Source organism: Vulpes lagopus, chromosome 2 (assembly GCF_018345385.1).
Source record: "Vulpes lagopus strain Blue_001 chromosome 2, ASM1834538v1, whole genome shotgun sequence".
NCBI classification, from domain to species: Eukaryota; Metazoa; Chordata; class Mammalia; order Carnivora; family Canidae; genus Vulpes; species Vulpes lagopus.
The window spans coordinates 27,483,578-27,509,863 of NC_054825.1; the positions used below are offsets into that span (position 1 = coordinate 27,483,578).

Here is a 26,286-nt window from a genome sequence, read left to right on the forward strand (position 1 = left end):
CTCAAATAAAGAAATAAATAAAATCTTATTTTAAAAATAAGAAGTGGTTATGAGACATTTTGGAATGTAGACCAGGGCAATATTTTAGTGATGGTGAGAAAACAAGCTTTTAGGAGCCTAGGTTCTGGGATGGCCTTCTGAAATACAGACATCCTACCACAGCCTCTGGACAGTGTACATTTGGGTTGTCACATGAGAGAGAAATAAACTTCTATCTTATTTAATCCTGTTATTTTAGGTCTCTGTTACTTAAAGAGTAAGTGAATAACTAAGTAATGATGATAGATAGTAAGCCCCCAATGATAGAGAATGTAGGCATCTCTTTCAATTCCCAGACCTGAGTCATTTCACAGACCCAAAGCCCCTTAAGTAAAAGGGAAATTAAGCATTTGTAATGAGGAATTCTGTAATAACAGCACAATAATGTTCTTTCACAATTATAGCTACCATTTATTGAATGTAATTATGAACCAAGCACTGTTCCAAGTGCTTTACACGTATTAGTTCATTTAATCCTCGAAACTCTCCTATAATCCATATACCAAAAAGTTGATGAATACATTGCAGCAGGTACAAAAATGAACTCAAAATGGATTATAGATCTAAATGTAAAATTTTAAACTATAAAACTTTTAGAAGAAACAGAAGAAAATCTTTATGACATTGGGTTAGCCAAAGATTTCTTAGTTATAACTCCAAAAGCATTATCTATAAAAGAAAAAATTGCTAGACTTCCTAAAAATTTTAAACTTCTGCTCTTCCGGCAGCCCTGGTGGCCCAACAGTTTAGGGCACCTTCAGCCCAGGGCGTGATCCTGGAGACCCGGGATCGAGTCTCATGTCGGGCTCCCTGCGTGGAGCCTGCTTCTCCATCTGCCTATGTCTCTGCCTCTCTCTCTCTCTCTCTGTGCCTCTCATGAATAAATAAATAAAATCTTTTAAAAAATAAAATAAAATAAAATAAAATAATAAACTTCTGCTCTTCAATAAACTCAGGGGCGCCTGCGTGGCTCAGTTGGTTAAGCGTCTGCCAATCCCAGGGTCCTGGGATCAAGGCCTGCGTCAGGCTCCTTGCTCAGCAGGAAGCCTGCTTCTCCTTCTCCCTCTGCCTGTTATTGCCCCTGCTTGCTTGCTCTCTATCAAATAAATAAAATCTTAAAAAAAAAAAAAAACTTCTAAAAGAATTAAAAGACCACCTACAGATTGGAGGAAAATATTTGTAAAACAGATATCTGATCAAAGATTTCTATCCAGAATACATAAAGAGCTCTCAAAACTCAATAAAAATAAAGTAAGCAATCTAATGTTTTAAATTAGCAAATGATTTGAAGACATCCTTTACCAAATAGACACATGGAAGGATGATTAACATCATTAATCATTAGGGTAAAAAAATTAAAATCACAATAAGATATCATTACTTTAAAATGATTAAAAATTTAAAAACTGAAGTATAGCTCAGGATATGGAGTAACTAGAAATCTCATACATTGCTCATGGAATTGCAAAATGGCACAGACATTTTGGAAAACAGCATGGCAGTTTCTTTTTTTTTTTTAATTTTTATTTATTTATGATAGTCATACAGAGAGAGAGAAACAGGCAGAGACACAGGCAGAGGGAGAAGCAGGCTCCGTGCACCGGGAGCCTGATGTGGGATTCGATCCCAGGTCCCCAGGATCGCGCCCTGGGCCAAACGCAGGCGCCAAACCGCTGCGCCACCCAGGGATCCCTGCATGGCAGTTTCTTATAAAGCTATACATACATACCTACTAAATGACCCAGCAATCCCCCCTTCTAAGTATTTAACCAAGAAAGAGAAAAATTATGTTCATACAAAACCCTAAACATGAATGTTTATATTGACTTTATTCATAATTGCCAAAAGCTGGAAGTAATACTAATGTCCCTTAACTGATGAGTGAATACACAAACTATGATACATCCACACAATGGAATATTACTCAGCAATGAAAAGCAATGAATTGCTGATACATGTAACGGCATGGACGAACCTTAATTGCATCATGTTAAGTGAAAAAAGCTAGACTCAAAAGCTACATACAATATGATTCCATTTACATGACATTCTGGAAAAGGCAAATAATAGGAACAGAAGGCAGATCAGATGTTATCAGGAGCTGGGGATAGGGGAAGAAATTGCCTACAAAGGGGTATGAGGGAATTTGGTAGGGAGGCAAGGGAGGGAGGATGATGAAAATGTTCTATATCTTGGTTGTGAGACCTCCTCCTCACCCTTCAGCACCTAGCTGAAAGATAACCTCCTGTAGGTAGTCTTCCCAGGTTGCCCCTCCCAGGCCAGTTTGGGAACGCCTTCTGGCTTCACCAACAGTGGCATTCACTATACTATATTGTTATAATCTGTGGGTTTCTACAGTGCTTACACAAATGGGTGCATTTGTCAAAACTCAGAACTGTCCATAAAAAGGGCAAACTTTTCTGTAGAAGGGGGAAACTACCCAATACTACCTACTTAGGCACTACCACGTTCTAGAGTTTAAGAAATGAAGACAGAAAGATTTCAAACCGGGGATCCCTGGGTGGCGCAGCGGTTTGGCGCCTGCCTTTGGCCCAGGGCGCGATCCTGGAGACCCGGGATCGAGTCCCACATCAGGCTCCCGGTGCATGGAGCCTGCTTCGCACTCTGCCTGTGTCTCTGCCTCTCTCTCTCTCTCCCTCTGTGACTATCATAAATAAATAAAAATTAAAAAAAAAAAGATAAAAATAAAAAAAAAGAAAGATTTCAAACCCAGGCCAGCTCCAGATCTATGCTCTTGACCACAGAACTATATTGAATTCTCCTATTGACCTTCCTTCAAGGAATCCTCGACTATTCCCAAGGAAATTAAGCCCTAAAGAAAGAAAAATCCACCCTTCTGAGAGGTTATTCATCACTGGCTTTCAGCTAACACAAATGCCCCTGTGACCCTTCAGTCAGAGTACAGGCTTATGGAGGTCATGAGATAATTTTTTGGACTCAACCTGCCTTACAATGGGCTGGGTAGGATTGCAAACCCATTCCATGGCTATCTTCCTTTCTATCCTCAGAAACTAGCAAAAAATACACTTTGGGAATCCAGTAGTTGGGAAGGCAAAATAGGAGGCTCTAGAATTCTTTTTTTTTAAGGTTTTATTTATTTATTCATGAGAAACAGAGAGAGAGAGAGACAGAGACATAGGCAGAGGGAGAAGAAAGATCCTCCTAAGAGCCCGATAGGGGACTGAATCCCGGATTCCGGGATCAGGACCTGAGCCAAAGGCAGATGTTCAACCGCTGAGCCATCCAGGCACCCTGCCCCTGAAATTCTACTTCCTACCAAAATAGTAGATCCAAAGCTACATTGGGCGCTGGTGACTTAATTCGTTGAGTGTCTGACCCTTGATTTTGGCTCAGGTCATGATCTCAGGGTGGTGAGATTGAGCCCCATGTCAGGCTCCGTGCTCAGTAGGGAGTCTGCTTGAGATTCTCTCTCTCCCCCTCCCTCTGCCCCTTTGCCCACACTCTCTCTGTCTCTCAAATAAATAAATAAATATTTGGGCAGCCCGGAAGCTTAGCGGTTTAGCACTGCCTTCAGCCCTGGGCCTGATCCTGGAGACCCGGGATCGAGTCCCACATCAAGCTCTCTGCATGGAGCCTGCTTCTCCCTCTGCCTGTGTTTCTGCCTCTCTCTCTCTGTGTCTCTCATGAATAAATAAATAAAATCTTAAAAAAATAAATATTTTAAATAAAAAGCTATGTCCTGGAGGAATCACAAAAATTACACCATAAAATATGTTAAAAGTGAAGGGTGATGATTCCTACCACATCTCCATTTAATTATCATGAGATAGTAGAACATGGATGAGGCTTGGAGAAAGTTTGTATTTTCTTTTTTTAAAACTTATTTATTTATTTATTTATTTATTTATTTATTTATTTATTTATTTATTTATGAGAGACAGAGAGAGAGAGAGAGAATGGTAGAGACACAGGCAGAGGGAGAAGCAGGCTCCATGCAGGAAGCCCAATGAAGGACTCAATCCTGGGACCCTGGGATCATGCCTTGAGCCAAAGGCTGACGCTCAACCGCTGAGCCACTGAGGCGTCCCAAAAGTTTGTATTTTCTATGGCACATCAGGTTGCTATATGGAGCCTATGGCATGTTACAGTGGAGGCACCTCTCATGGCCCAGTAAAGAACCAAGGGCCTTTTTTTCTCTCAAAAGAAAATAGCTACAGAGTGCCTGGCTGGCCCGGTCAGTAGAGTATGTGACTGCTGATCTTCTCAGGGTCATGAGTTCAAGTTTCATGTTGAGCATGGAGACTAAAAATTTTTTTTAAAAAACAACAACAACATAGTTACTAGCCTGGGTGTACATGAGACACCAAGATGTACTGAGCTGACTGCTATCTGTTGTACCTAGCCATGTGCAGGCTGTGTCCTTTAGAGTTAGTCCATCAAGTAGAAATGGAATCTGTGGGATCAGGTCCAAGTAGGTCCTGAAGGCATAAGTAAGCATCCTGTGCAGGCCACTCACCAAGGCCTGGACCAGAGTGAGGTAGACAAGAGGCCTAAGGTATATATTTATGGAGGTACTCACTTAGGTGCTAACCCAGAATTTGCATGACCCTGGCAATGAGGGCCTCCTTACACTTTTTACTATAGGCAACCAACTTGCCCCACCCTCACAAGTACTGTGATGTGCTACCCTTCACTCCACATCTATGAGCCCATGGGGAATACCCTAACACCAGATGACAGAGAAAGAAAAATGTCAAGTCTAGTTTATAGTGCAACCCTGGCCAAAAATGGCCAATAGGCTGTACAGTCCCAATCAGAGGCGGCTCTGAAAAACGAGAAGCTTTCCCTGTGGGTAGAATGCTAAATAGTATATTTTGCAGTTCATTCAGTCTGTAGGGAAAGGTGGCCCGATGTAAGGATTTGTACTGAGTGTATGGGCAGTAGCAAATGGTTTTGACAGGTGGCAAGGACGTGAAAGGAATAAGATAAAAAATTTGGGGCAAGGATGGGCAGCCCAGGTGGCTCAGCAGTTTAGCACCACCTTCGGTCCAGGGCCTGACCCTGGAGTCCCAGGATCGAGTCCCATGTTGGGCTCCCTGCATGGAGCCTGCTTCTCCCTCTGCCTGTGTCTCTGCCTCTCTCTCTCTCTCTCTCTCTGTGTGTGTGTCTCATGAATAAATAAATAAAATCTTTAAAAAAATTTGGGACAAGGAAAAGGAAGAAAAAGCATAAAAAAGGTTCATTAGGGATGGATACAGAGTGTGAAAATACTTGTGTTTTATGGAAATGGTCACTAAGTGCCTCCCACTACAGAAATGGTTCCTAAATCATCAGATGGACAAAATGCCTTGCACTCTGGATCTCAGTCTCCTTTCATAGGGAATCCCAGGGTCTGCTTTGGAACACATGGCCCCGAGACTGAGATGAAAGTTCTGTATGAGCTCAACATCTCATCAAAGCTAACCTGGTTACCATCACTGCAAAATGCCCAATTTGCCGGCAGCGGCAATCAACTCCAAGTCCCCCAAACTGTTCTATAGCCCCAGGGAGATACCACAGGTATCTAGTGGAAAGTTTGGCTATGCCTTCACCAAGCATCAAGCTTGTGCTAATATTATCATCCATGGACTTTATGCCTTCTAACTATCTGATTGCCCACACAGCATTGCTTCTTAACAAGAATTCATTTTGCAGTTAAAAAAAAAAAACAGGCTAATGTCCATGAGATTCACTGACCTTACTTATATATCACATTATCCAGAAGCAGCTGACTTTATAGATCCATGGAATGGTATAGTAAAGACTACAGCTTGTCCCCTCAAGCCCATTCTCCCTTTCTCCTGAGCATATGGTTGTCCACCCAGGGACAACCTGTCCCAGCCTCCCTTGTAGCTAGTTCTCCCCCATGGAATGTGGGTGGAATTGACAGGTACAGCTTGAAAGTCATCTTCTTAAAGAGCTTGGCTTGGAGTCGTTACGCCCTTTCCTTCCTGCTGGCCAGGACTGACAACTTTGGAAGGTACCTGTTGAGGTGCCTCATTAGCTTGGGTCTCTAGATGTGTTCACAGAGCAGAACTATCTTTCTTCCTTACTCGTAATATAAAAATACACTTTTATCTTGTTTGAGCCATTATTTTTTTGGACTCTTTGTTAGAAGAACTTAAGAATTTTGTGGTGGTGGGGTACAGTACTTCAAGGAGGAGGTATATGCTTTGAACTAGTGACTAATATCAGGATGTGGGGCACCTGGGTGGCTCAGTGGTTGAGCATCTACCTTCAGCTCAGGGCATGATTCCGAGGACCTGAGACTGAGTCCCACATCAGGCTCCCCACAGGGAGCCTGCTTCTCCCTCTGCCTGCCTATGTCTCTGTCTCTCTCTGTGTGTGTGTCTCTCATGAATAAATAAATAATTTTTTTAAAAAATATATCAGGATGCTATTTCTTCCACGCACAATCTTATGGGTCCAGAAAGAGGAGTGGCATTTCTTACAAGTACCGAGTGACCCCCTCACTTCCTGTGGCTCTTGTTTCTGCTGGATTAAGATTAGAGAGTCCCGGAGGGAAGTTGCAACCAGAGAAACAGCAATATTTTTTTACTGAATTAGAAGCAGAAATTGCTGCCTGGTCATTTCTGGTTGCTCTTGCCGGTGGATGCACAGGTTAAAGGGGGATAGCAGGATTGGCCAATGTGATTAATTCTGAATATCAAGGTCAAGTAGGATTTTCACTCTACACAATAGGCAACAGGAAGTATTCATGGAACCAAGGGGGCTCCCTTGGGGTGCTTCCTAGTGCTATTATGTCCAGGGGTAAAAGCTGATGGAAGGCCATCACAGCCTTCATAGGCAGGACCATCGAGAGTTCAGATCCTCAGGAGCAAAGGTTTGATTCTTCCCTGAGTAGAGAACACAAACCTGCTCAGTTGCTGGCTGAAGGCAAAAGAAACATAGCATGGAAAAGGGAGGAAGGATGTCATAAATACAAAATAGAATCTCACATTGCAGAAAGAAAGATAGTGGCTTTCACCTCCTCAACTTTGTCATGGTAGATGCTTGTATATTTTAACATTTGCATTTTTTCAGTTTTTATTCTCTTGCTATTGTATTGTTATGTATGATGATGATTAACCTTATAATCTGGTCTAGTCCACAGGCTGCAGAATACTGAGACAGGATTCCAAGGGAACTACAAGGGGAAGAGAACAAAGATCCTGAACCTAGAGCTATGAGGTTTGTATTATCTCTGTGGCGGCAAGTTGAGTACAGTCTGTATGAGTGATAGCAGCATAGGTTGGATGTAAGCATTTTTTGAGGGAAAGGACTGTAAATTCAGAAAGAAAGGCACATGTGATGTGGAGCTGCCAAAGGGGTGGACTGTAGTGACATTATCATTTTGACTTTTTAAACCTAGCATCTGAACACTGTTCCTGATTTGGGAGATATTCCCCAAATGAGACAAGTATTCGTGGAGGAGTTTTTGCTTTTCATATAGAAACCTAGGGACAGGGATCCCTGGGTGGTGCAGCGGTTTGGCGCCTGCCTTTGGCCCAGGGCGCGATCCTGGAGACCGGGATCGAATCCCACATCGGGCTCCCGGTGCATGGAGCCTGCTTCTCCCTCTGCCTATGTCTCTGCCCCTCTCTCTTTCTCTCTCTGTGACTATCATAAATAAATAAATAAAAGAAAAAAAATTAAAAAAAAGAAACCTAGGGACAGGGCAGCCCAGGTGGCTCAGAGGTTTAGCCCCACCTTCAGCACAGTGTGTTGTCCTGGAGACACCCCCATGTCAGGCTCCCTGCATGGAGCCTGCTTCTGCCTGTGTCTGTGCCTCTGTGTGTGTGTGTGTGATGAATAAATAAATAAAATCTTAAAAAAAAAAAAGAAACCTAGAGACCATGTTTACTCTCTCCCTATCTCTGACAGCTGGTGCCTAGACAAGTGTCTTAGATTTAGCCAATCAAGTGATCCCACAGGAAACTTTTAATCTTGAGGAAGTAAAGGTAGTAATAATGGAAGGAGACTTGAGAAATTATACACAGTGGTGCCCATGCCAAGAGTCTAGTGATGGGGTGCCAGCAGCAATGCCCTAATCAGGCTTTCCTGCCATTTGACTTCGTGGTGTTTCCTAAAATGGATTTTCCTTAATTCTTTGGTCTTCCTGTCTATCCTAGTATCCCTGTAATAAGTTAACTTTTCTCTTGAGTTAGCTGAACCCAGATTTACACATTGAGGGGCATGGAGAAAATCCAGGGTTCAAGGAAGGGGAGTATTCTCTGCAGGCTAGGATTGCAAAGTATTCCCTGAACCATATGTAGGTGAGATGGGCTTCTACCCTATACTGGTTGGAGAGGGATGATGTTCACTACAGGTTTCTTTTGCGGACTCTAGTCACTAAGAAGACTCAAATATCAGGACAACTGATGTGGCTATTGACAGTTGCCAGGCCCGCAGCCCAGAGATCCAAAGGACTCAGCATTCCTACCTGGTACTCCTACATCCAAGGGCCATAAAGGCAGAGATGTAGGGAAGATCCAGCTCTCTGGAGAGGAGCAGTCAGGGCTGCATTGGTTCTTCCTCCCCTCGCTATCCTCCCAGGATTCCTGCCCTTCCAGGGAAATGTGAAGAGGAGGCAGCTGCACTCATTGTAAGGAATCTCATCGCACAGCAGCTTCCCAGCCACACAGGTGCAGGTGGGCTTTCTCCTCATCTAAAAAAGTTCAGTACCTGAACTTCTTTTTTTTTTTTTTTTAAGAAATTTCATTTATTTATGAGAGACAGGAGGGGGGTGGTGGCAGAAACACAGGCAGAGGGAGAAGCAGGCTCCATGCAGAGAGCCTGATGTGGGACTTGATCCCGGGACTCCAAGATCACACCCGGGGCCAAAGGCAGGTGCTAAACCACTGAGCCACCCAGGGATCCCAGCATCTGAACTTCTGTCTCAGCCTTGCCCTGAGAGGAGCAGGACACAGGTAGAACTGGAGACAAGGAAACTCTGGTGGTGCTTATCTGCGTGGGAGAGCCACGGGGAAAGTGTGCCTTTCTCCTTGCAAGTTGGAGCCCTGGAGCCCCGCGCCCTCGTCCTCCTGGCCACTGGAAGAATCCTGACTCAAAGGCCCGTACTCCTCCCGTGGGTTTCTGAGCGCTTACCTTTGCCGCCGGGCGGGTCAGGATCCCGGGAGCGGAGGCGCGGTGCCGGGTCAGGGCTGGTGCAGCGCGGGAGTCTCTGCCCCAGACTCTCGGGAGATCTGCGGCCTGGGCGGTCCCTGGGTGGGGGGCGGAGCCCAGTGCCCTTTTCCCATCAATACTGGAGGGGGGTTGGGGTTGGGGGTCGGGAGCCTGCAGAAAAAGCGAGGGAGCCGCGCACTTTCCTGCCCAGGCCAGGTCTTCGGTCCCAGCTAGGGATGAACCACAGTAGAACCCAGGGCTGGAGTCGAGAGGGCCAGGGCCGTGCGGCCGGGATTCGGGGCCCTGGCGCGCAGGAATAAAAGCAAGCCCTTCCCTGCCGAGGCCCAGGCCGCCGCCTCCCGGGACGCCCCCGAGGTGGCGGGATTCCCTCCCAGCCGGGCTTGCGGGCTTCCCGCCGCCGTGGCGCCCGGGCAGTGAGGCCCGCGGGCAGCGGAGACCCGGCCGGAGCAGGGTGGCGGCTGTTGCGGATCCGTCGCCGCCGCGCACTTGGGCGCACGCTGCGTTTTCCTCCCAGATGGCCCGCCAGGCTGCAAAATGAGAGTCCGTTTCTCGCGTCCTTTTCGCATTTCGGGTAGATTCCAATCCGGCATCCCCCTGCCCAGTGTCCTTTGAGCCCGGGGCCCCGCCAGTCGGATGCTTCTGAAGCGTTTCCTCCCCTTCCCTACAGAGCGTTCCGTCTGGCCTTAGCGAGAGGTCGTGGCCGCCAGAAGCAGGGCTTCCCCACGCCCTGGGCTGTCCCTGGCTCACCGCGGGGCCGCTCCCTGCAAGTGGCCGCTCCCTGGGCTCCTGTGAACTGGGAGTGACGCCCCGTAACAAGTGAGGAAGCGAGACTGCTGCGTGGAAGGGACAGTGGAACCCATCCCAGAGCAGAACTGCTCAGGAATTGGGGGGGGGGGGGTTCTGACGTGGGAGTTCTACTCTGTGCAACCAAAGGCCCCCAGGCTTTCCAAAGATCCACTGCTTCAACGCCTATGGAGACACATCGCATGTCCCACACACGACCGCCTCTCCGGCTTCCCTACCCGAGGAGCTTCTCCCACTGGGTCTAGACTGACTGGTGTCACCAGCCCCGTAAAGCGGTTGTAGGAGCCTTGGATGGCCAAGGCCCTGCGGCCACGGAAGGACAGCACCTCACTCCACCCTAGGACAGTAGTTAAAAATGCAGAATTGACTTAGGACTTCTGAGGGGTTCATATACTGTCTTCACCCCGCTCCTCCTGTCCACCCTTCAACAAAATCCACCCCAATTCAGTAACCATGCCGCTCTGGTGCTGACCAGAAAGAGCCCAGTTTCTAGCCTGAGATACAAAAGGGAAAGAAGTCAAAATCCATGGATATGTTCAAGAGTATATACCTGGGTGTCTGTGAAGTCGCAGGCCTGGGCTTCTGAACAGAATGTGCCAGCATGCTGGAGCTGCCTTTCCCTTGATGGCAGGTGAACTGGGAAAGAACTCACCAGTACCCCTTAAACATTTTCCTATGAACCTGTGGCATCTGCCAGCAGTTTGTGTGCCATCAGCAGGTGGCCATGTGGCCACCTGGGAACAGGTGGGTGAATGCTTGCCATCCTGTGTTTGCCTGGACTGAAGGCAAATATGAGGGTGAGATCTGGGACAGCAGCCGGTTTGTAACCAAGACCTCTCGTGGGAGTAAATGTCTAGACACGCAACACTACTGTTGACTGTGTGGACCCAGGGTCTCAGCCTGAGACCCAGCCTGAGAGTGACAGAGTGATACCCTGTGCTTGTGCACACGTGCACAGGGGTGTGGGGGGAGAGGTGAGGCCTGCTCTGCAACGACCTCACCCCTGCCTGGCACCTGGAGGACAGGGAGGGCTCTAGGGCTAGGTGAGTCTTCACTGAGAGTTCCCTCCCTCAGGTCTCCACCCAGCCCAGCAGGGTCAGTACCAGCTCTTTCCCCATCCATCTGCCTGCCCCATGGACAGTTGGGCGTCTGTGAAAGTGGGCACTCACTTGTCTGCTCCTTGATTGGAGGAGAGGCAGGCAGAGCACTTAATGCACAGTAGCCCCCCTTCTAAGCACTGAGGAAGGAAACCTCCTTCCTGGTGAGGAGGGCTTCACTCAACTTTCCCAGGAAATGGGGTCTGGGAATGAGGTCTGGAGGGCGGGGCCCCTATAGTTTGTAGGCCTCCCCTCCTATTGCCCCACCCTGCCTGGTGCATAGAAAAATCAGGTCAAGCCACCCTGGGGCTCCCTGCACCTTTCCTGGAGTACCCACGAGGAGCCAAGCGTTTTTATCTGTGTTATCTCCTTAATCCCTTCTGTAATCCGGGAAGGGGTTGGCTCTATAATTTGAGCAAGGAAAGATAGGCACCTAAAATTTAATTAACTTGCCTGAGGTTAGAAAGCAGAGTAGCTGAGCTCAAAACCTAGGCCTATGTCCAAAGTCACCTCAGCAGCCGCCTAGGAGTGAAAGGATTTTAGAAAGAGGGACAGGTGCAGAAGGAGAAGAAATGGGGAATGGGAGTGGGCCACTGTAGGTCACAAGGAAGGGGCAGGACACAAGATAACAGTGAGTGGTGAGGTGTGTGGCATAGAGGAGAATGCTTTTTTTTTTTTTTTTTTTAAGTAGGATCCACACCCAGTGATGAACACAACCAGTGCTTGAACACACGACCCTGAGATCAAGCTCTGAGCCTGTGTGTCTCTCATGAATAAATAAATACAATCTTTTAAAAAATAAAACCTATCAGAAGGGATTATGCCTACATATTTCATTTCTTTAAATAAAATGGAAAAAATACTCTTGGGCAATAAAATAGGCTGCAGGCCATATGTAACAGGCAAATTTGAGAATCCAGGATTAGATCTCAGACAAAAGGTGGTAATTTAGGACCTTGATCCTCCAGGTAGCATCAAAAGCACCTGAAATTTGGTCTAAATTCAGGATCCATGCTCACCCTAGAAGTAATAAATGAGATCTGCATTTTAACAAGATCCCCCAGGTGATTCCAACATGTTCAAGTTTAAGACATTGGCAGGAGCTATTTATATATAAATGAATATACCTTCCCATGTTTGGCAGAGAGCTTGCATACATACTTACATACATAAAAATAAAAGGGCTCCTGACTGGCTCAGTCAGTAGAGCATGCAACTCTTGATCTCAGGACTGTGGATTCAAGCTCCATGTTGGGCATACTGCTTACTTTACAAAATAAATGAATACATTTAATAATGTATATAAAAGAACATCCCCAGGGACACTCCCCTACAACTCTGGAGGAGGCAGGGAAGGGAAGGCCATGCTCTCTTTTCATACTCTGACTGAACCTTACTGTCTAAATGGCCAAAATAAATCCCTGCCAGCTCTCTGAACTTTTAGGCTGTACTCTCCCACTCACCCCAACCTGATCCTCCATTCTCCAGCCCAGAGCTATAGGCTTTTCACGGAGCAGATGGAAAAGGAGAGGAAGGATTTTCCTTCCTGGTTTATCCTTTATCTAATAGAGGGTGATTCATTTGGTTCTATTTTTAGCTTTCTGCTTGTTTGAGACTCCCACCCTGCTGACCCAGAAAGGGAGGAGGAGGGAGTCAAAGTGCAGAGAACCTCCTTCTAATCTCAGAGGGCTTCTGGAAGGAGGCAAGCCCAGGCTGGGAAGGCCCAGAGGGTGGGTGGTGGACAAGTATGGGGAAGAAAGAGGAGGAGGTGTCATAGGTTCGGCAGTGCTCCAGGGTGCCTTCTCGAGGGGTGGTGGGGACAATTGGAGCTGGAGGGCGTCCAGTAGACTGGAATGGACTAGAGGTTGTTTTTCCAGAGCTCTAGGAGGCAATCTCCCAGCAGATCTCCAGGCTAAGAGCTCCCTCTACAATATGAGAAATCCCTTGAGGAGGCTGGTGGGGTCTCACATCCAGGACTTCCCAAATCCACCACACCCCTGGACTCAGACATTCCTACCAGAGACCCTGGCTCTAGGGTTAGACCCCGGGTTAGGATACTGCCCTCATTTGCCAACTGCAAGATCTTAGTTAGGCAAGTTGCTTAGCTTAATCTCTCTGGTCTTCCATTTTCTTTGTCTATAAAATAGTATGAAAATACCACTTACCTCATAGGATGGTTGTTAGAAATGTATTTAGTACTTTTCTTTTTTTTAAATATTTATTTACTTATGAGAGAGAGAGAGAGAGAAAGAGAGAGAGAGAGAGAGAAAGAGAGAAAGAGAGAGAGAGAGAGGAGGCAGAGACACAGGAGGAGGGAGAAGCAGGCTCCATGCTGGGAGCCTGCCGGGACTCCAGGGCAGGCGCTAAACCGCTGAGCCATCCAGGGATCCCCCAGTACTTTTCAAATCTTGTGTAGTGCCTTGAACACGGCAAGCACTTACTGTTATTTATTAATATTACTATCGTTATTGGGGCGCCTGGGTGGCTCAGTTGGCTAAGTCCCTGCTGTGCAGGGAGCCGGCTTGTTCCTCTCCCTCTGCCCCTCGGCCCATTCGTGCTCTCGCTCTCTTTCTCAAATAAATAAATAAATAATAAAAATCTTTAATATTTTTACCGTTATTATTTTCTGCCATAGCAGCCGCCCCAGTACTCCTTAGGGTCCCTGAGACCCCAGGCTCCCAGGGCTCTTGCTCCAGGTGCCTCTCCCCACGCAGCCCCTAGAGGGCGCCCGGAACTCACTTGTCCAGCGTTTCTGCGTCTGAAGCTTCAGGCCTGGCTCCCACTGCTAAGTGGCTGCTGCCTTCTCCAGCTTTAGGGGCTTGCTACTCCTTCCGAAGGAAGGGAAGATCTGTAGGCTCTGGGACTGCAGGGCGGAAAACCTGAGAGATCAGGAGCAGCTCTCACCAAAGCCCCCCCTTGCGGCGGCACGCAGCGGTGGGGGCCTTGCACCCCGTTTGTTTCCCAGCCCCTAACAACATAGGGCAACATTCTTGCATACAAAAGGAGGCCAGATTTCCTTAGGCTTCAGGGTGGCAGCGGCGACTGCTGGACTTTCTGAGCCTGGAGAAGGTCCTTGGCTGGAATCCCCGACGACTCACCGCCCCCAAGCCCAGTCTCAGCGTCTTGAGGTGTCCTCACCCATGGGAGCCCCAGGGTTGGCAACAGAAGCACGGACCTAGGAAATCCCCATACCCGCGCAGCTGGCAGGCGAGTTAGGCCTCGGCACGGCACTCCGGGCAGGGGGAGGAGGGGCGGGGAAGGGGGTGGGGAATGCCCTGGCGAGGTGGCCTCGGGGTAACCTCCCGCCCCTAAAAGCTTCGCAGGACGTAGAGGGGCGTGAGTTTGAGGGAAAGGAGAATGCCGGCGGTGGAGATTGTATGTCTGTGTGCCTAGCACCCGCACACCTGTAGCTCCCTCCCCTTGTGCAATATCGCACAGCCCAAGGGCTGCATAGTGGGAGGCCATATGTGAGGTTGTAGCGATGCAGGCTGTGACTGAGGAGATGTGAGTTTGTAGGCACCCCTCAACACAACATGGGTAAACCACCGCTCCTTCCACTCACCACCCTCCCCCCTCCATCTTACGTACTTTCTTAAAGATTCTGCTCTGAGCTCCTTGGAAAATCCAAACTGGCTCTAGCCCTTGCTCAGTCAGTTCTTTTTTTTTTTTAATTTTTATTTATTTATGATAGTCACACACACACAGAGAGAGAGAGAGAGAGAGAGAGAGAGAGGCAGAGACACAGGCAGAGGGAGAAGCAGGCTCCATGCACCGGGAGCCCGACATGGGATCCCATCCCGGGTCTCCAGGATCGCGCCCTGGGCTAAAGGCAGGCGCCAAACCGCTGCGCCACCCAGGGATCCCTGCTCAGTCAGTTCTGATGAGGCTCCCCAGGATGAGTTCAGGTGTGGGTGCAGGGGGGTGGTGCCAGGGCCTCCCAGGGCTGGAATTGGGCAGTAGATTCAAGCCATGGGGGGGGGGGCAGGTGGGACAAAACGGAAGAAACTCCTTTTAGTTGCCGGGAGAAGCGGCCTGGCTGTGTGGCTCCAAACTGAGCTGTTCAGGGAGCAAGACTCTGAGGGCTGCGTGGGAGTGAATAGTGTCTGAAGGTGGGTGTGAGGAGAGCAGGAGGAGCAGAGCATAAGAGAGGGGGTTTCCTCCAGCACCTGGCCTGAGGGGCCCTCAAGGCAGTACGGGGGCCCCAGCTCCCGCCCCCCACATGCACAAACACCCCATAGCGCTGCAGCCGAATACCAGCTGCTCCAGCTCTGCACAGCCTGGAGGGAGTCCCTCTTAGTGGGCTCATACACCTGGAACATACCTTGCCCATCTGCAAGTCACACCATAAATAGGATGCCCTCCTGAGTCCTGGGCCCATGGCAAAGCCCCACAGCCGCAACCACAGTAGGGGCATCACAAGGCAGTGCTCAGGCCATGCCCACACAGCCCCCCAGCACAGATCGGCACAAAGCCGCTATTATAGTTAACAGGTTGAGCCAGATTCTCTGTGTGTACCACCCGCGGCCCAACGCGGGCCTCTCCGACCCCAGCCCCGCCTGGGTTTCTGCGCCCCGCAGGCCACCACCCACTCAGCAGCCACCACGCCGGGCTGCGCTGCGCCGGGTCTGAGCCGGAGCTCAGGGCTCCCTCGCCTCCGAATCTGGTCAGTGCAGTCGGCTCACTGAAGGCAAGGAAGGAAGCGGACCTTTCTGCTCAGGCAGGTTCGTTAATTCCTCTTCTCTTTCCGCACCGCTCCACACAATTATGCGGATACTGAAGTTCCTTTTCTATTTTTGAACAGAGCCCGACCGACCGTTTCGGGCGGGCGCGGTGGCAGGCCGGGAGTGCTGAGCTTCTGGCTGCGGGCGGTTGGCCCTGTCTTTGACCCTCGCAGCCCCCTCCCCACCAGCCTCCGCTCCGCTGGGGGCGGGGTGTGGGGTCCAGCTGCCCCCGTGGGGCTTCGCCGCCGTCCTGGTCTTTCCCCGCTGCGCGGCCCTCGGCCGACGCGGGATTCGCCGAGATTCCGTCCCAACGAATTCCCGGCGGAGACAGGGAAGTCGTGCGTGGCCCCAGGGCGCCCAGAGCCCGGGTGCCCCGGGGAGTCTGGCACCCCCGGGACGCCTGGCCCCAGGGCCTGGGCGTGTGGGAGGGGCCCCAGGAGTGCGCGACCCCGGCCTCCAGCAGCCAGCGAGTGCTGAGAGCCAGCGAGGACCCCGGGTGGCCTCCAGCGGTGGACGCAGGGCCCCAGGGCTGGGGATCCCCGCCTGGGGGGCGCCGGCTTCTCGAGTCTCTGACAAGCTGGATGGAGTCAGAGAGCAGTGGGGCAGAAGGGGGCATACGCCCCTGTGCTCCCGTGAACCCTAGCTGTTTGTGAAGATCTAGGAGGTAGGAGGTATTATGGGGAGGGGTGTATGATATCTAATTTTGCTCAGTTTGTCTCTTAAGAGGGGAGAAGGGGTTGGGGGCAAAGCCTGGACTTTGGAGGGGGCTTGGGGGTCGTTTTTGTGCGGCGCAACTATGCTGCACTCCTGCCTCTGCTCCTCATCTGGACAGGCGATAGCCAGAAAATATCCAGCAGCCTCCCGCCAGCAGCCTCTCCAGGGATCCTGGGGATTGGGAGGTGGGAGGAAGGCTCCAGTCTCAGCTTCAGAGACTCTGGAATCTTACAGCTGGGAGGCACTAAAGGTGCGTCTTAAAGACACAAATGAGGAAGATATGGCATCACGCAGAGAAAGTGTGGGCCAGGCGGCTTCAGTCCTTGCTGGAGAGGAGGGATCATCTAGACCTGCCCAGGCAGAGGGAAACGAATTCGGTGGTTCCGGGAGGCCATTTCCGGATCTCTTCCAGCCAGGTACTGGGTGTTTCAACTGGTGCGGGCTGGAAGCCGGCTTGCAGACCCAGTATTGTGGCCAGAACTTTCTCCCCACAACCAACACAGCTTGTCAGGGCCCTGCCTGGTGACTTGGTGGACCTGGGAGGCAGGAGCAGGAGGGCCAGGCTTAGTCCTTTGGATCCAGAATCCTCTTCTCCTGAAATCAGGCTCCAAGGGGGCCAAGAATGAGGGATGGATGAGCACTGCCTCTCCTAGTCAAATTTCCCCTTGGGGCTCCTAGGGTAGGAGGTTGCTGTGCTTTGTCCCCCTGTGGTTGTGGTATGGCAGGTCCAGGATGGCAGCCTGGGCAGGGATTAAGGACAGTGTCTCTGATAGTTTCTGTGATTCCTCCAACCCCTCTGGGTACACACAGCTCTGTATACCTGAACAAGACCCACACCCACTCACTCCTAGTTTCTAGTCACAAAGTTCTCTCACTCTCCCGTCCCAAAGAAAGAGCCTCCTATTCCCCACCACTTTATTACCCCAGGATGGCATGTCCCCAGACCCTCCACCATCTAGCTTCTTCCAGAAAAGCAGGCCCAAGTCAGTTTTGTGTACCTGAGATTCATCTAGTAGGTGGGGGACTAGATGTTATAGGGAATGTTGTGTACTGTGGCTGCTCTCCTGGCTGGAGTGGTCTGGGGCTTCCCTGAAGGTCCCTAGGAAGTCACTCATTCAAATCTCTCCTAGGCTAGACTAGTGCTCCGAGTGGGAAGTCCTATTCAGAGCACCACAGAGGATCCTGGCCCACATACTGACTTACTGTGCTCCAACCTGTGTGGCTTGCAGGCTAAGGGCCTAGAACCCCAGAACCCCTATACCCTCCCTCCAGTGTATCTGCACACCCTGCTTTAGACCCTCCCCCCACACCAGTATTACACATTTACATCCACGAAGTCACAACCACACACACTCACCTGCAGGAAGAGTCACCCACAATGATCCACACTCCCCCCTAATTCACTCCCCCATTACATACTGTCACACATATATGCAGTAAAACACACATCTTATATATGATTACATGTCACACATGATTACATATCACACACAATTATATTCATACAATTACAGATGATTCACAATTACAAACATTCACGCATTTAACACAAAAATAGATTCGGAGAAGCAATGAATTAACACATTAACACATGATTCATACAGTCACATATACGGGTGGATGATCACAATAACCTAAAAAGACACAGTTGCATTCGCACACGGTTACACACACTGCTGCAAGTTCATGCGTACAATGATAGTTTCGATTTGCAACTTAAGCAGAAACCAGCACTCACAATAATTGCAAACACAATGACACACTTAAACACTATTACATTCATTATCAGTATCATCCTGATAGTCCACACCAGCACACACACAATGCACACCCACAACCCTTGTACCCAAAGATAGTATATTCTCTTGAGCATTAGCCATCCCAGGAGAGCCTGGCACTCCTTCCTTTCCTCAAGTCTGCCTTCTCTGTCCCCCTCCTTCCCTCTCTCCAGAGCCTGCAGATTCTGGCCCCCAGATGTTCCTCATGCTCAGACACAGAAGCTGCCCCAGCAGCACCATTTCACACCAAACCCCAGTAGCTGCAATGTGCTGGGCTCAGCAAGGCACAGGCAGCCCTCGCTCCGGATCCGGAGGGTTTTATTTTTTTTTCACATAAATTACACAAGCACTTTATAAAATGGTTACACAGAAAACACCTTATAAGTGCATAACTTAAACTCCCCTATGAACAGGATCTGGAGAAAAAGGCTGAGTTTGTATGAAAACCTGCCTGTGCGTACCTGGGTGCAGCTAGGATGTGTGATGGGGGCCTGGCAGGTTGTGGTGCTGTTGTGTGTGGGATAGTGTGTCACAGTGCGGCTGTAGCCTTGTGTTTGTGAGAAGTGCCATGCTGTTCACAAGGAAGCTGGGTCACCCCTAGCTTATGCCTGATAGTGAGAATCAAGGGTGTGAAGGCGATGGCCCTATGTGTGCATGACACTTGGCCATAGGTCCTCTGTGTTTGACTCTGGGTGACACCAGGAGGGACAGTAACATCACCTCTGGGTGGGACTTTGGGTGCGTGTGTGATGGAGAGTGGAATACAGTGGGAGTCTCCCCAGAGCAATTTCAAATGACAGCCCATGCTGTCTTCTGAAGACCCCAGAAGCTCTTCTTCCCCCACCTCCTCTGCTTCTCTCAGTCCCACGTTAAAAATCAGAATAAAATAGAATAGATGCAAACTGAGAGGACTCTGAACAGTTCCAGAGGGCACGGGACCACTTAGGTGTCTGGAAGGAGGTCCCGTGTCCCTGTTTCCCTCCCGTGCTCTTTTTTTTTTCCACCGAAGAGAAAACAGCGTGGGCAGGAGCACAGGCCGGTGTGGAGGGGTGCCGCGTCCCCCTCCCGCGTGCAGTCTGAAGCGGGAGGGGGGACGGAAAGTCCTGGCTCTCAGCCTCCACCACCCCACGGCTGGACGCTGGCTTTCGCCCGGCAGTAGCAGGCAGGCTCACTCGCAGGCCGACGCCACGGATGTGACGCTGGTGATCTTGGTGGAGTCGTCAGACCATGGCTGCAGGTTCTGCAGGGCGAAGAGTGAAGAGTTGTGCACGCACAGTGGGTCGGCAGGCAACGGCTGCGCCAGACTCTTCTGGAAGGCCTCTTGCTGCAGCTGCAGGAGAATGCGGTTTGCCTGCTGCCTCTCAGCCTCACGCTCCTCCGCGGTCTGCCGCCTGCACCGGGGATAAGCCGTTACCGATGCTTCGGTACGCTCTGGGGAGATAGCCTGGACTTACACTGCTCCCTTCACAGCCCTCCCCAGCTCTAGCTTGGGCCCTTTTAACACACACCCTTATTTGGAGGGTCCTGATTCCCCAACAGACTGGAAACCCCAAAAGTCAAAGGAGTGCAGGTACCCAGTAGGACAATCTGCTGCTAGGCCCAAGCATCTGGTCCCCCCCTTCCCACTAGCCTCCCCTTCCCAGGGGAGGATGGCATCTCTCCCCTCCCGAGCTGCGCTGTCCCAAGCCTAAGGCGCACCACCCTCCCCACCAGCCCAGGGCAGAGACGGCGGGGGCTGTGGATTAGGAGCTGCTTGGCCTGACCTCTCGGCTCCCCCTTTCCTCTGCGAGCCTGTGGCAGGCTTCCTACCTCCTGCCCCGAGCCCCGCGCCCGGCCGGGACTCCCGCCGGACCAGCCGCCTTCCTCTGAAGCGGTGCGGGGAGGCGATGACTCACTTATTCCATTTAAAGCCTCCCCTCCACCCCGTCAACTGAGATCAAACGTCTGTCTCTAAGGTGGACAGACCTAATGGGAGTCCCGGGGGCCTCCAGAAGCAATTTGTAGGCGATCGATGAAGCCGCGCGAAGCCGGCGAGGGCCTCTCCCAGCGGTGGCCGCCGGCCTCTTTCCCGCCGCCCCTTCTTGCCTTTTGCTCCGCGAGTCTGACTGTCGTCCTAACCCCCTTTCCTGCATTTCAAACGGCCGGACTGGTTCTCTTCCTTTTAGGCTTTGTGCCTGGATCTCCTTTTTTCCTCTCACCCCCACTTCTTTCGTTCTCTCAGAATTAGGAGAATTTGTTTAAAACGAAAATGAGGCTTAATGATCCATTGCTTTCCTTTATTATCCTAAGACTTCTTCAGGCTGCCTGTGTTTTCCTTTTCTCCTTGGGGTGAGCTATTTATCTTTGCCCCCTCCCCTCTCTCAGCCCCTCTTCCAGGGGCTTGCCTTCTCCCTCTCCTGGCTGAGGCTGCAGCCTGGGGTGGGGGTGGGGGGGCTTGGGAACAGTAGTGGCCGCACCCCTATTCAGCTAGCCCTTGCTACACCTCTTTAGCTAGCCTTCCAGAGGTCTGAAGCCATGACCCCCATGTCTTCCCCAGGAAAGCAGGGGGGTGGGCAGAGTCGTGGGGCAGTGGCTTCCTTTGTGGCCACAACGTCGGAATCCCGGGCAGATTCCTCGCCTTCATTCAAAAAAAGAGACAACTCCCGATTCCTTCCTCCAGCGCTAGGCCGGCTGGGCCCAGAGCCGCGGACTTCGCCGAGACTCTCCTGCGCTCTCCGCCCTGAGGCCTGAGCTGGCGAGAAACTTCTCGCGCCTGTGGAACGGAGTATGCGGGCCGCTGTGCGCGAGGGTACAGGGGTGCAAGTGGGCGCAACTGGAGAAGGCGCCGGTACGCGGCGATTGAATCTGGCAAGGAGTGTGGGCCGCGTTGAGAGAGACAGAGAGGTGTGGGGGGGGTAGTGTGGTTGTGGGTGTGTGACGGGAGAAGGGTAAATGTGTGTGTCTCACGCACACCCATCTGCTCCTAATTGATCCCTCTTTCAGTGGGACTCTCCAAAACCCCTCCGCAGCCGGCGCGGATTGATTTTCCTCTTCCAGGGTGGGGGACCCGCTGCGTGAGGGCGGGCGGAGAGCCGGGGGAGGAGGGAGTCAGCAGGGCCCGGGTCTGGGGCCTGGCCGCCCCGCCTGGAGCCCCGGCTGAGGCGCAGAAACAAGGCGCGGGCCATCCGGCCTCCGGCCTCGGTGGAAGAGGCATCTTTGAAAGCGCGAGTTTGCGCAAACAAAAAGTCCCTCAGGACTCGCTGGTCTGCAAAGCGCAGACTGCATGGACTGAGCTCTGGCCCCGCTGTCTCCCCCAGCAGCGGCGGCGACCGGCCGCGTCTACACCCGCACTGAGCACGTCGGCCAGAAAGCCAAGAAGCCTCCGGTAAAACAGAGCCAGGGCTCTCCAGCCCCACCCCGGGCGCCGGCAAGCCTAGAGGGGGCCGATCGGAAGCCGGCGAGCAAACGGGGTGCGACCGCCCCAGTAGAGACCCCGGGGCAGAGAGCCGCCCGCCCAGCGCGCTCACCTCCACTTCGTCCGCCGGTTCTGGAACCAGGTTTTGACCTGAGCGTCGGTCATTTTGAGCGCCTTGGCCAGGGCGGCGCGCTCGGCCGAAGCCAGGTACTTCTGGCGGTGGAAGCGCTTCTCCAGCTCGCAGATCTGCAGGCGCGTGAAGGACGTGCGCGGCTTCTTCTTCTTGGGGGGCGTCCGGTTCTGATAGGGGTGACCTATACGGCGTGTTACAGTGAAGGGTGAGAGGGCCACTGGAGCGGGAGACAGACAGACGGCAGAGGCAAGCGGCAGAGCGTCAGGAGGCGTCCCAGGCCCGACTCCCCGCGATCAGCGAGCGCAGCGGCTAGACCCCAGGAGCGGGGCGGCGATCCTCCCGTCAGCCCTCGGCTCCAAGCCCGCGGCGGGAACCGGCCCCCTCCCGCCCGCCAGGCCGACGCCGCTGCCGCCGCCGCCACGGAGGCCTCTCTAGCCCGGGGCTCCCAAGTGCCCAGCCAGAACCCGCGCAGTCGCCGCCCCAGTCTCCTTGAGGGGCACGTTTGAGGCGAGCTAAAGGTCACAGTCCCCCATAGCCCCAGGCCTCCAGCCTCAGTGAAGCCGCCCAGCAGCCAGAGGCTGTGCTTGGTCAAGGGGAGGGGGGGTGCTCGGGTCTTGACCTGAGCGACCACCACACAGCAGCATACACAGACACATCACATACCACAAGGGCAAGTTACAGATCTATACATCCCATCCGACACAACAGGCACAGGGGCAGACACAAACAGGACACAGGGCAACACAAAGCAGCACAGGGTGACAGTGATTCACTTCCTGAGAACCTCCTTCAGGCCTGAAGCAAGATTAGGGTGGGCTGTGGCTCCCCAGGTAGGCCCTCTGTAGAGACCCAAGAGCAGTAGATTCTGGCTGGAGGGTTCGATTAGAGCCCCTCAAGGCTGTCCTGGCCTGGGTGGGTTGAGTGGAAAGGGCAGCAGGCTCTGCCTCCCCAGGCCTGAGAGGACTTGGGTTGGGGCACTGGGATCCCTTGAGTACCTTAGGTCCGTCCTTCCTGGAGGCCCAGAGCAGACCCGCTGTATTGCCTCTGCTGCACCGCACCCCCACCACCACCTTTGCCACAGACCCAGCCTGTGAGCCAGGGCTGCAAGGCGGGAACAGGAGCAGGGGGCCTGGGGTGCCTTGAGGTCTCCTAGCTGAGGGTGTAGCTCTAAGCTGACTGTCTCCTTTCCACCCCTGGGCCCTGGGCCCTGGATCCCGAGCCCCATGGGAGTCACGTCGCCAAAGGCAGCGGCCCGTACCTCCTGCCTCCTCTCTCTGAGGCCGGGCCAGGAACCCAGGCTTAGCTCGTGGCTACTTCCCAACCGGCTTGGGAGCTGGGCTCGGCAGGAGGATGGAGGATCGAGGATCGTAGCCTCGGATCCCAGGAATGCTAAGGGGCAGCGGGAAGTGAGGCCGGAGAGAAGGGCGCGCGCGTGAGCCAGAGCTGAGCGCCGAGAGCGGAAGCGGGAGCGGAGGGAGCCGGGGCGAGCGGAGGAAGGCGCGGAGCTGGCAGCGAGGAGGGCGGCAGCCGGCCGCGCTGAGTGCGTAATCGTCCCAGGAGTTGTCCTTCGGCCGCCGATCGATCGCGGGCCGGGCGGGTGCATTATTCACACTGGAGGGAACAGGGCTGGGTCCAGAGGGGAGGACGCCATGCCGGGACCGAACGAAAACGAAGCAGGAGGCTCAGCCTCACGCTGCCACCGAGCCGAACGAAGCCCGCAATCCGGGAAGACGGGCCCGTCAGCCCTGCTGTTGGACTCAGGCTCCGACCTCTGCCGGGCGGGCAAGCGCAGCGGGCGCTGGACCTCCGGAGCGCCAAGTGGTGTGTGTGTGTGTGTGTGTGTGCGCGCGCGTAGGGAACGAGAGGTGGGGAACCTGTTCTTCCCTTGCGCCTGACTCTGGGGCTCCCCGCCTCGGCCAGAGAGCGTGGGCCGGGACGGAAGAAACAGTTTGTTCACATTGCGCCCCTTTCTCCAAGATTCCCGAGCCCCAAATGCGGGCGAAAGGTAGTCCCGAAGCTACATCCCCCTTCCCTCCGCCTGACTGAGCCCAGGGACTCCGAGAGGGGACCTGGGAGCGCTTCTCAGAGTGGGGGTCCTGCGGGAGAGACCGAGAGGGGCCCAGACTGGGAGAACTCTTCAGCGTGGCGATTCCGCGAGCGTGGAAAGGTGGCGGGCGGCTGCGCCTGGGGGAAGTACCAAGAGAAGCTGGGCAACCTGGTGCGCAGAGGGGCCGCGGGGAGCCGCGGGCCGGGGAAAGGTAGCGCAGAGCCCGGGCCGCGGCCAGGCGGGGCGCGCGCGGGCCGGACTCACCTGTGAACCTGTCCTTTGTGTATCTGCGGTTACTCTCCATCCAGGGGAAGGTGAGGCCGGTGAGGTTGTTGACACCTGGCACCGCAGGCACGGAGGGCACGGTGGGCAAGCCGGTAGCCAGAGGCTGAGGGTGGGCCACCGCTCCAGCAAGCGGCCTATGCGCGGGCACCCGGATCACCCCCGCAGCGCTCAGGGCCCCCCCGCCGCCGCCGCCGCCGCCCCCGCCGCCACCACCGCCGCCGCCGGGACCGGGGCCTCCCGCCAAGGCCATGTTCACGTTGTAGGAGCCAGCCAGCGGGCCCATGCTGCAGGCGCCGCCGCCGCCGCCGCTCGCCGGGCCACCAGGGCCGCTTGGACCGCCGGCACCGTAGGCCCCCGCGCCCCCGGCCCCCGCCCCGGCCGCGGGGCCCCCGCCGCCGTAAGCGTAGGCGCCTCCAACCAAACAGCCAAGGCCGTATTCTCCGTCCTGGAGGCGCGAGGCGGGCCCCATGCAGCCGCCTTGGTCCGGGCTGTTGAGGATCTGGTCGATGCCGAAGCTGATGGGCTCCGCGTGGCCCGGGTGGAGATGGTGCGGACCCAGGTGCTCCATGCTGGCCCCCGGCCCCGGCCCCGCGGGGGGGCCTGGGCGGCGGCGTTTGCTGTGTTTGGCTCGGTGGGCAGAGCGCAGGGGCGCGGAGGCGGCGGCGGTTCCTGGCTGTGCGGAGACTTGGAGGCGAAGTGCGCGGAGGGCTAAAGTAGGGGGGAGGGGAAGAGAGAGGGGGCGCCGTATTCTTCCCCTCTCCGGCTGCTCCTTCCCCTCTCCCGCTGCTAGCTAGATGTTGACTCTGGGACATCAATCACAGGGCGAAAAAGCCCGGTGCGAGCGAGCCTAGCCGTTTCGGCCGGGTCTCTCCATTGGCTGTGCGTGGAGAGGAGCGGGGTGAATGACAGCGCGGGGGAGGGGCGGAGAGGGGGAGAGGGAGGCCGGGAGCCGAGACTGATGCAGGAGCCAGACCGAGGGACCGAGACTGAGGCTCGGAGAAGTAGTTCGGGAAGAGAGAGAAGATGGGATTCAGAGACGTAAGAGCGAAAAAGAACAGGAGGCGGCCATTCCCAGAGAACCGTAAACAGACGGACCCAAGGAGGTGGAGGACAGAGCCCTCTTCCCAGCCTGGCAGGAGTCTCTCCTCACTCTGAATTGGGCCATAGGGGTCTGGCTTACTAGGCCTCTGGGGAAGGGTGTCCCTGCGCTACTGGAGAATCTCCCCAAGGGCTCAGCTGGGAAGCGTCTGTCCTTCAACAAGAGGATTTACTCCAAACTTCAAGTCTGGCCTGTTAGAAAGTAGAAGACTGTCTACTCCCCAGGTATGGAGCCCAGGCCCCTGAGGCAGGAAGGTGAGTTCAGGCTTGTCCTTTTTAAAAACACAAGCCTATGAATAACTGGCTATATGTTGTTGAAAAAAATCAACAACCACTCCAACTCAGCCTATTTAGAGAAACTGAGGAAAGGAAGACTTCCTGAGAGGCAGCCACAGGTCCAGGGAGTTGGCTTGGGCCTGCTGCCAGGGTGCCCATGCCTCAAGATACCACCTTTCCTTTAAAATAAACAGATGCCTGGAGAAGCAGTTCCTACTGTATGTGAATTAATTCAATTAGATTGCTTTCACCTAGAAACTAGCCCTGGGCTGGCTATTCCAAGCAAGAAACCTTTGGACTGTGGTGAGGAGAAGGAGTTATTTTCTGACTTTTGGAATCCTGGGAGGGAGACCTAGGGTCTTAAGGCAGTAGGGGCTGAGGTTGGTGGGACTAAGATCAGGAAAGTGCTTGCTTCCAGACAAATTGAGACCTTTTAAAGTTTTGTCTTTGGCTGACTGGCTTAGAGCCCAGGAGAGGAGGAGGAAACTCCCTTTTTCTGCTTCTTTTCTTTCCCCTCTTCATTAGGGAAAGGTCTGCTCCCTCACAGGAGCCAAGCTCTGGGAAGGGTGCAGATTGGATCACTTGGGATCTATTTCTGGTCTATATTAGATTCAACAGATCTTCAAGGAGGGACTGTCGCTATCAGGCAAGATGCTAGAATGTGAAATTTTCCATTCTACTCTCCAGGTCTCATTATTGTCTATTTGTTTTAGTCATGTCTGTTATTTCCAC

The 26,286-nt window shown here is 53.0% G+C and overlaps 1 protein-coding gene across 1 annotated transcript; it reads right to left on the minus strand.

Annotated features, from left to right (window-relative positions):
* Positions 1 to 19,308: 19,308 nt before the first annotated feature.
* On the minus strand, positions 19,309 to 24,948 carry TLX1 (T cell leukemia homeobox 1). Its single transcript, XM_041745222.1, has 3 exons — positions 24,160 to 24,948; positions 21,828 to 22,029; positions 19,309 to 19,712 (listed from the first exon to the last, which is right to left on the minus strand). Exons 1-3 carry the CDS (start codon positions 24,746 to 24,748, stop codon positions 19,490 to 19,492), a joined length of 1,014 nt encoding a protein of 337 aa, XP_041601156.1. The 5' UTR covers positions 24,749 to 24,948; the 3' UTR covers positions 19,309 to 19,489.
* Between the last annotated feature and the right edge of the window lie 1,338 nt (positions 24,949 to 26,286).

What these genes read in the sequence shown, in the direction of transcription:
- TLX1 (XM_041745222.1), bottom strand. Translation starts at nt 24,748, where the DNA reads ATGGAGCACCTGGGTCCGCACCATCTCCACCCGGGCCACGCGGAGCCC. An exon ending in CACAAAGGACAGGTTCACAG is followed by an intron (nt 22,030 to 24,159) that starts GTGAGTCCGGCC and finishes CACGCCGTATAG; the next exon opens with GTCACCCCTATCAGAACCGG. An exon ending in AACCGGCGGACGAAGTGGAG is followed by an intron (nt 19,713 to 21,827) that starts GTGAGCGCGCTG and finishes TCCCCGGTGCAG; the next exon opens with GCGGCAGACCGCGGAGGAGC.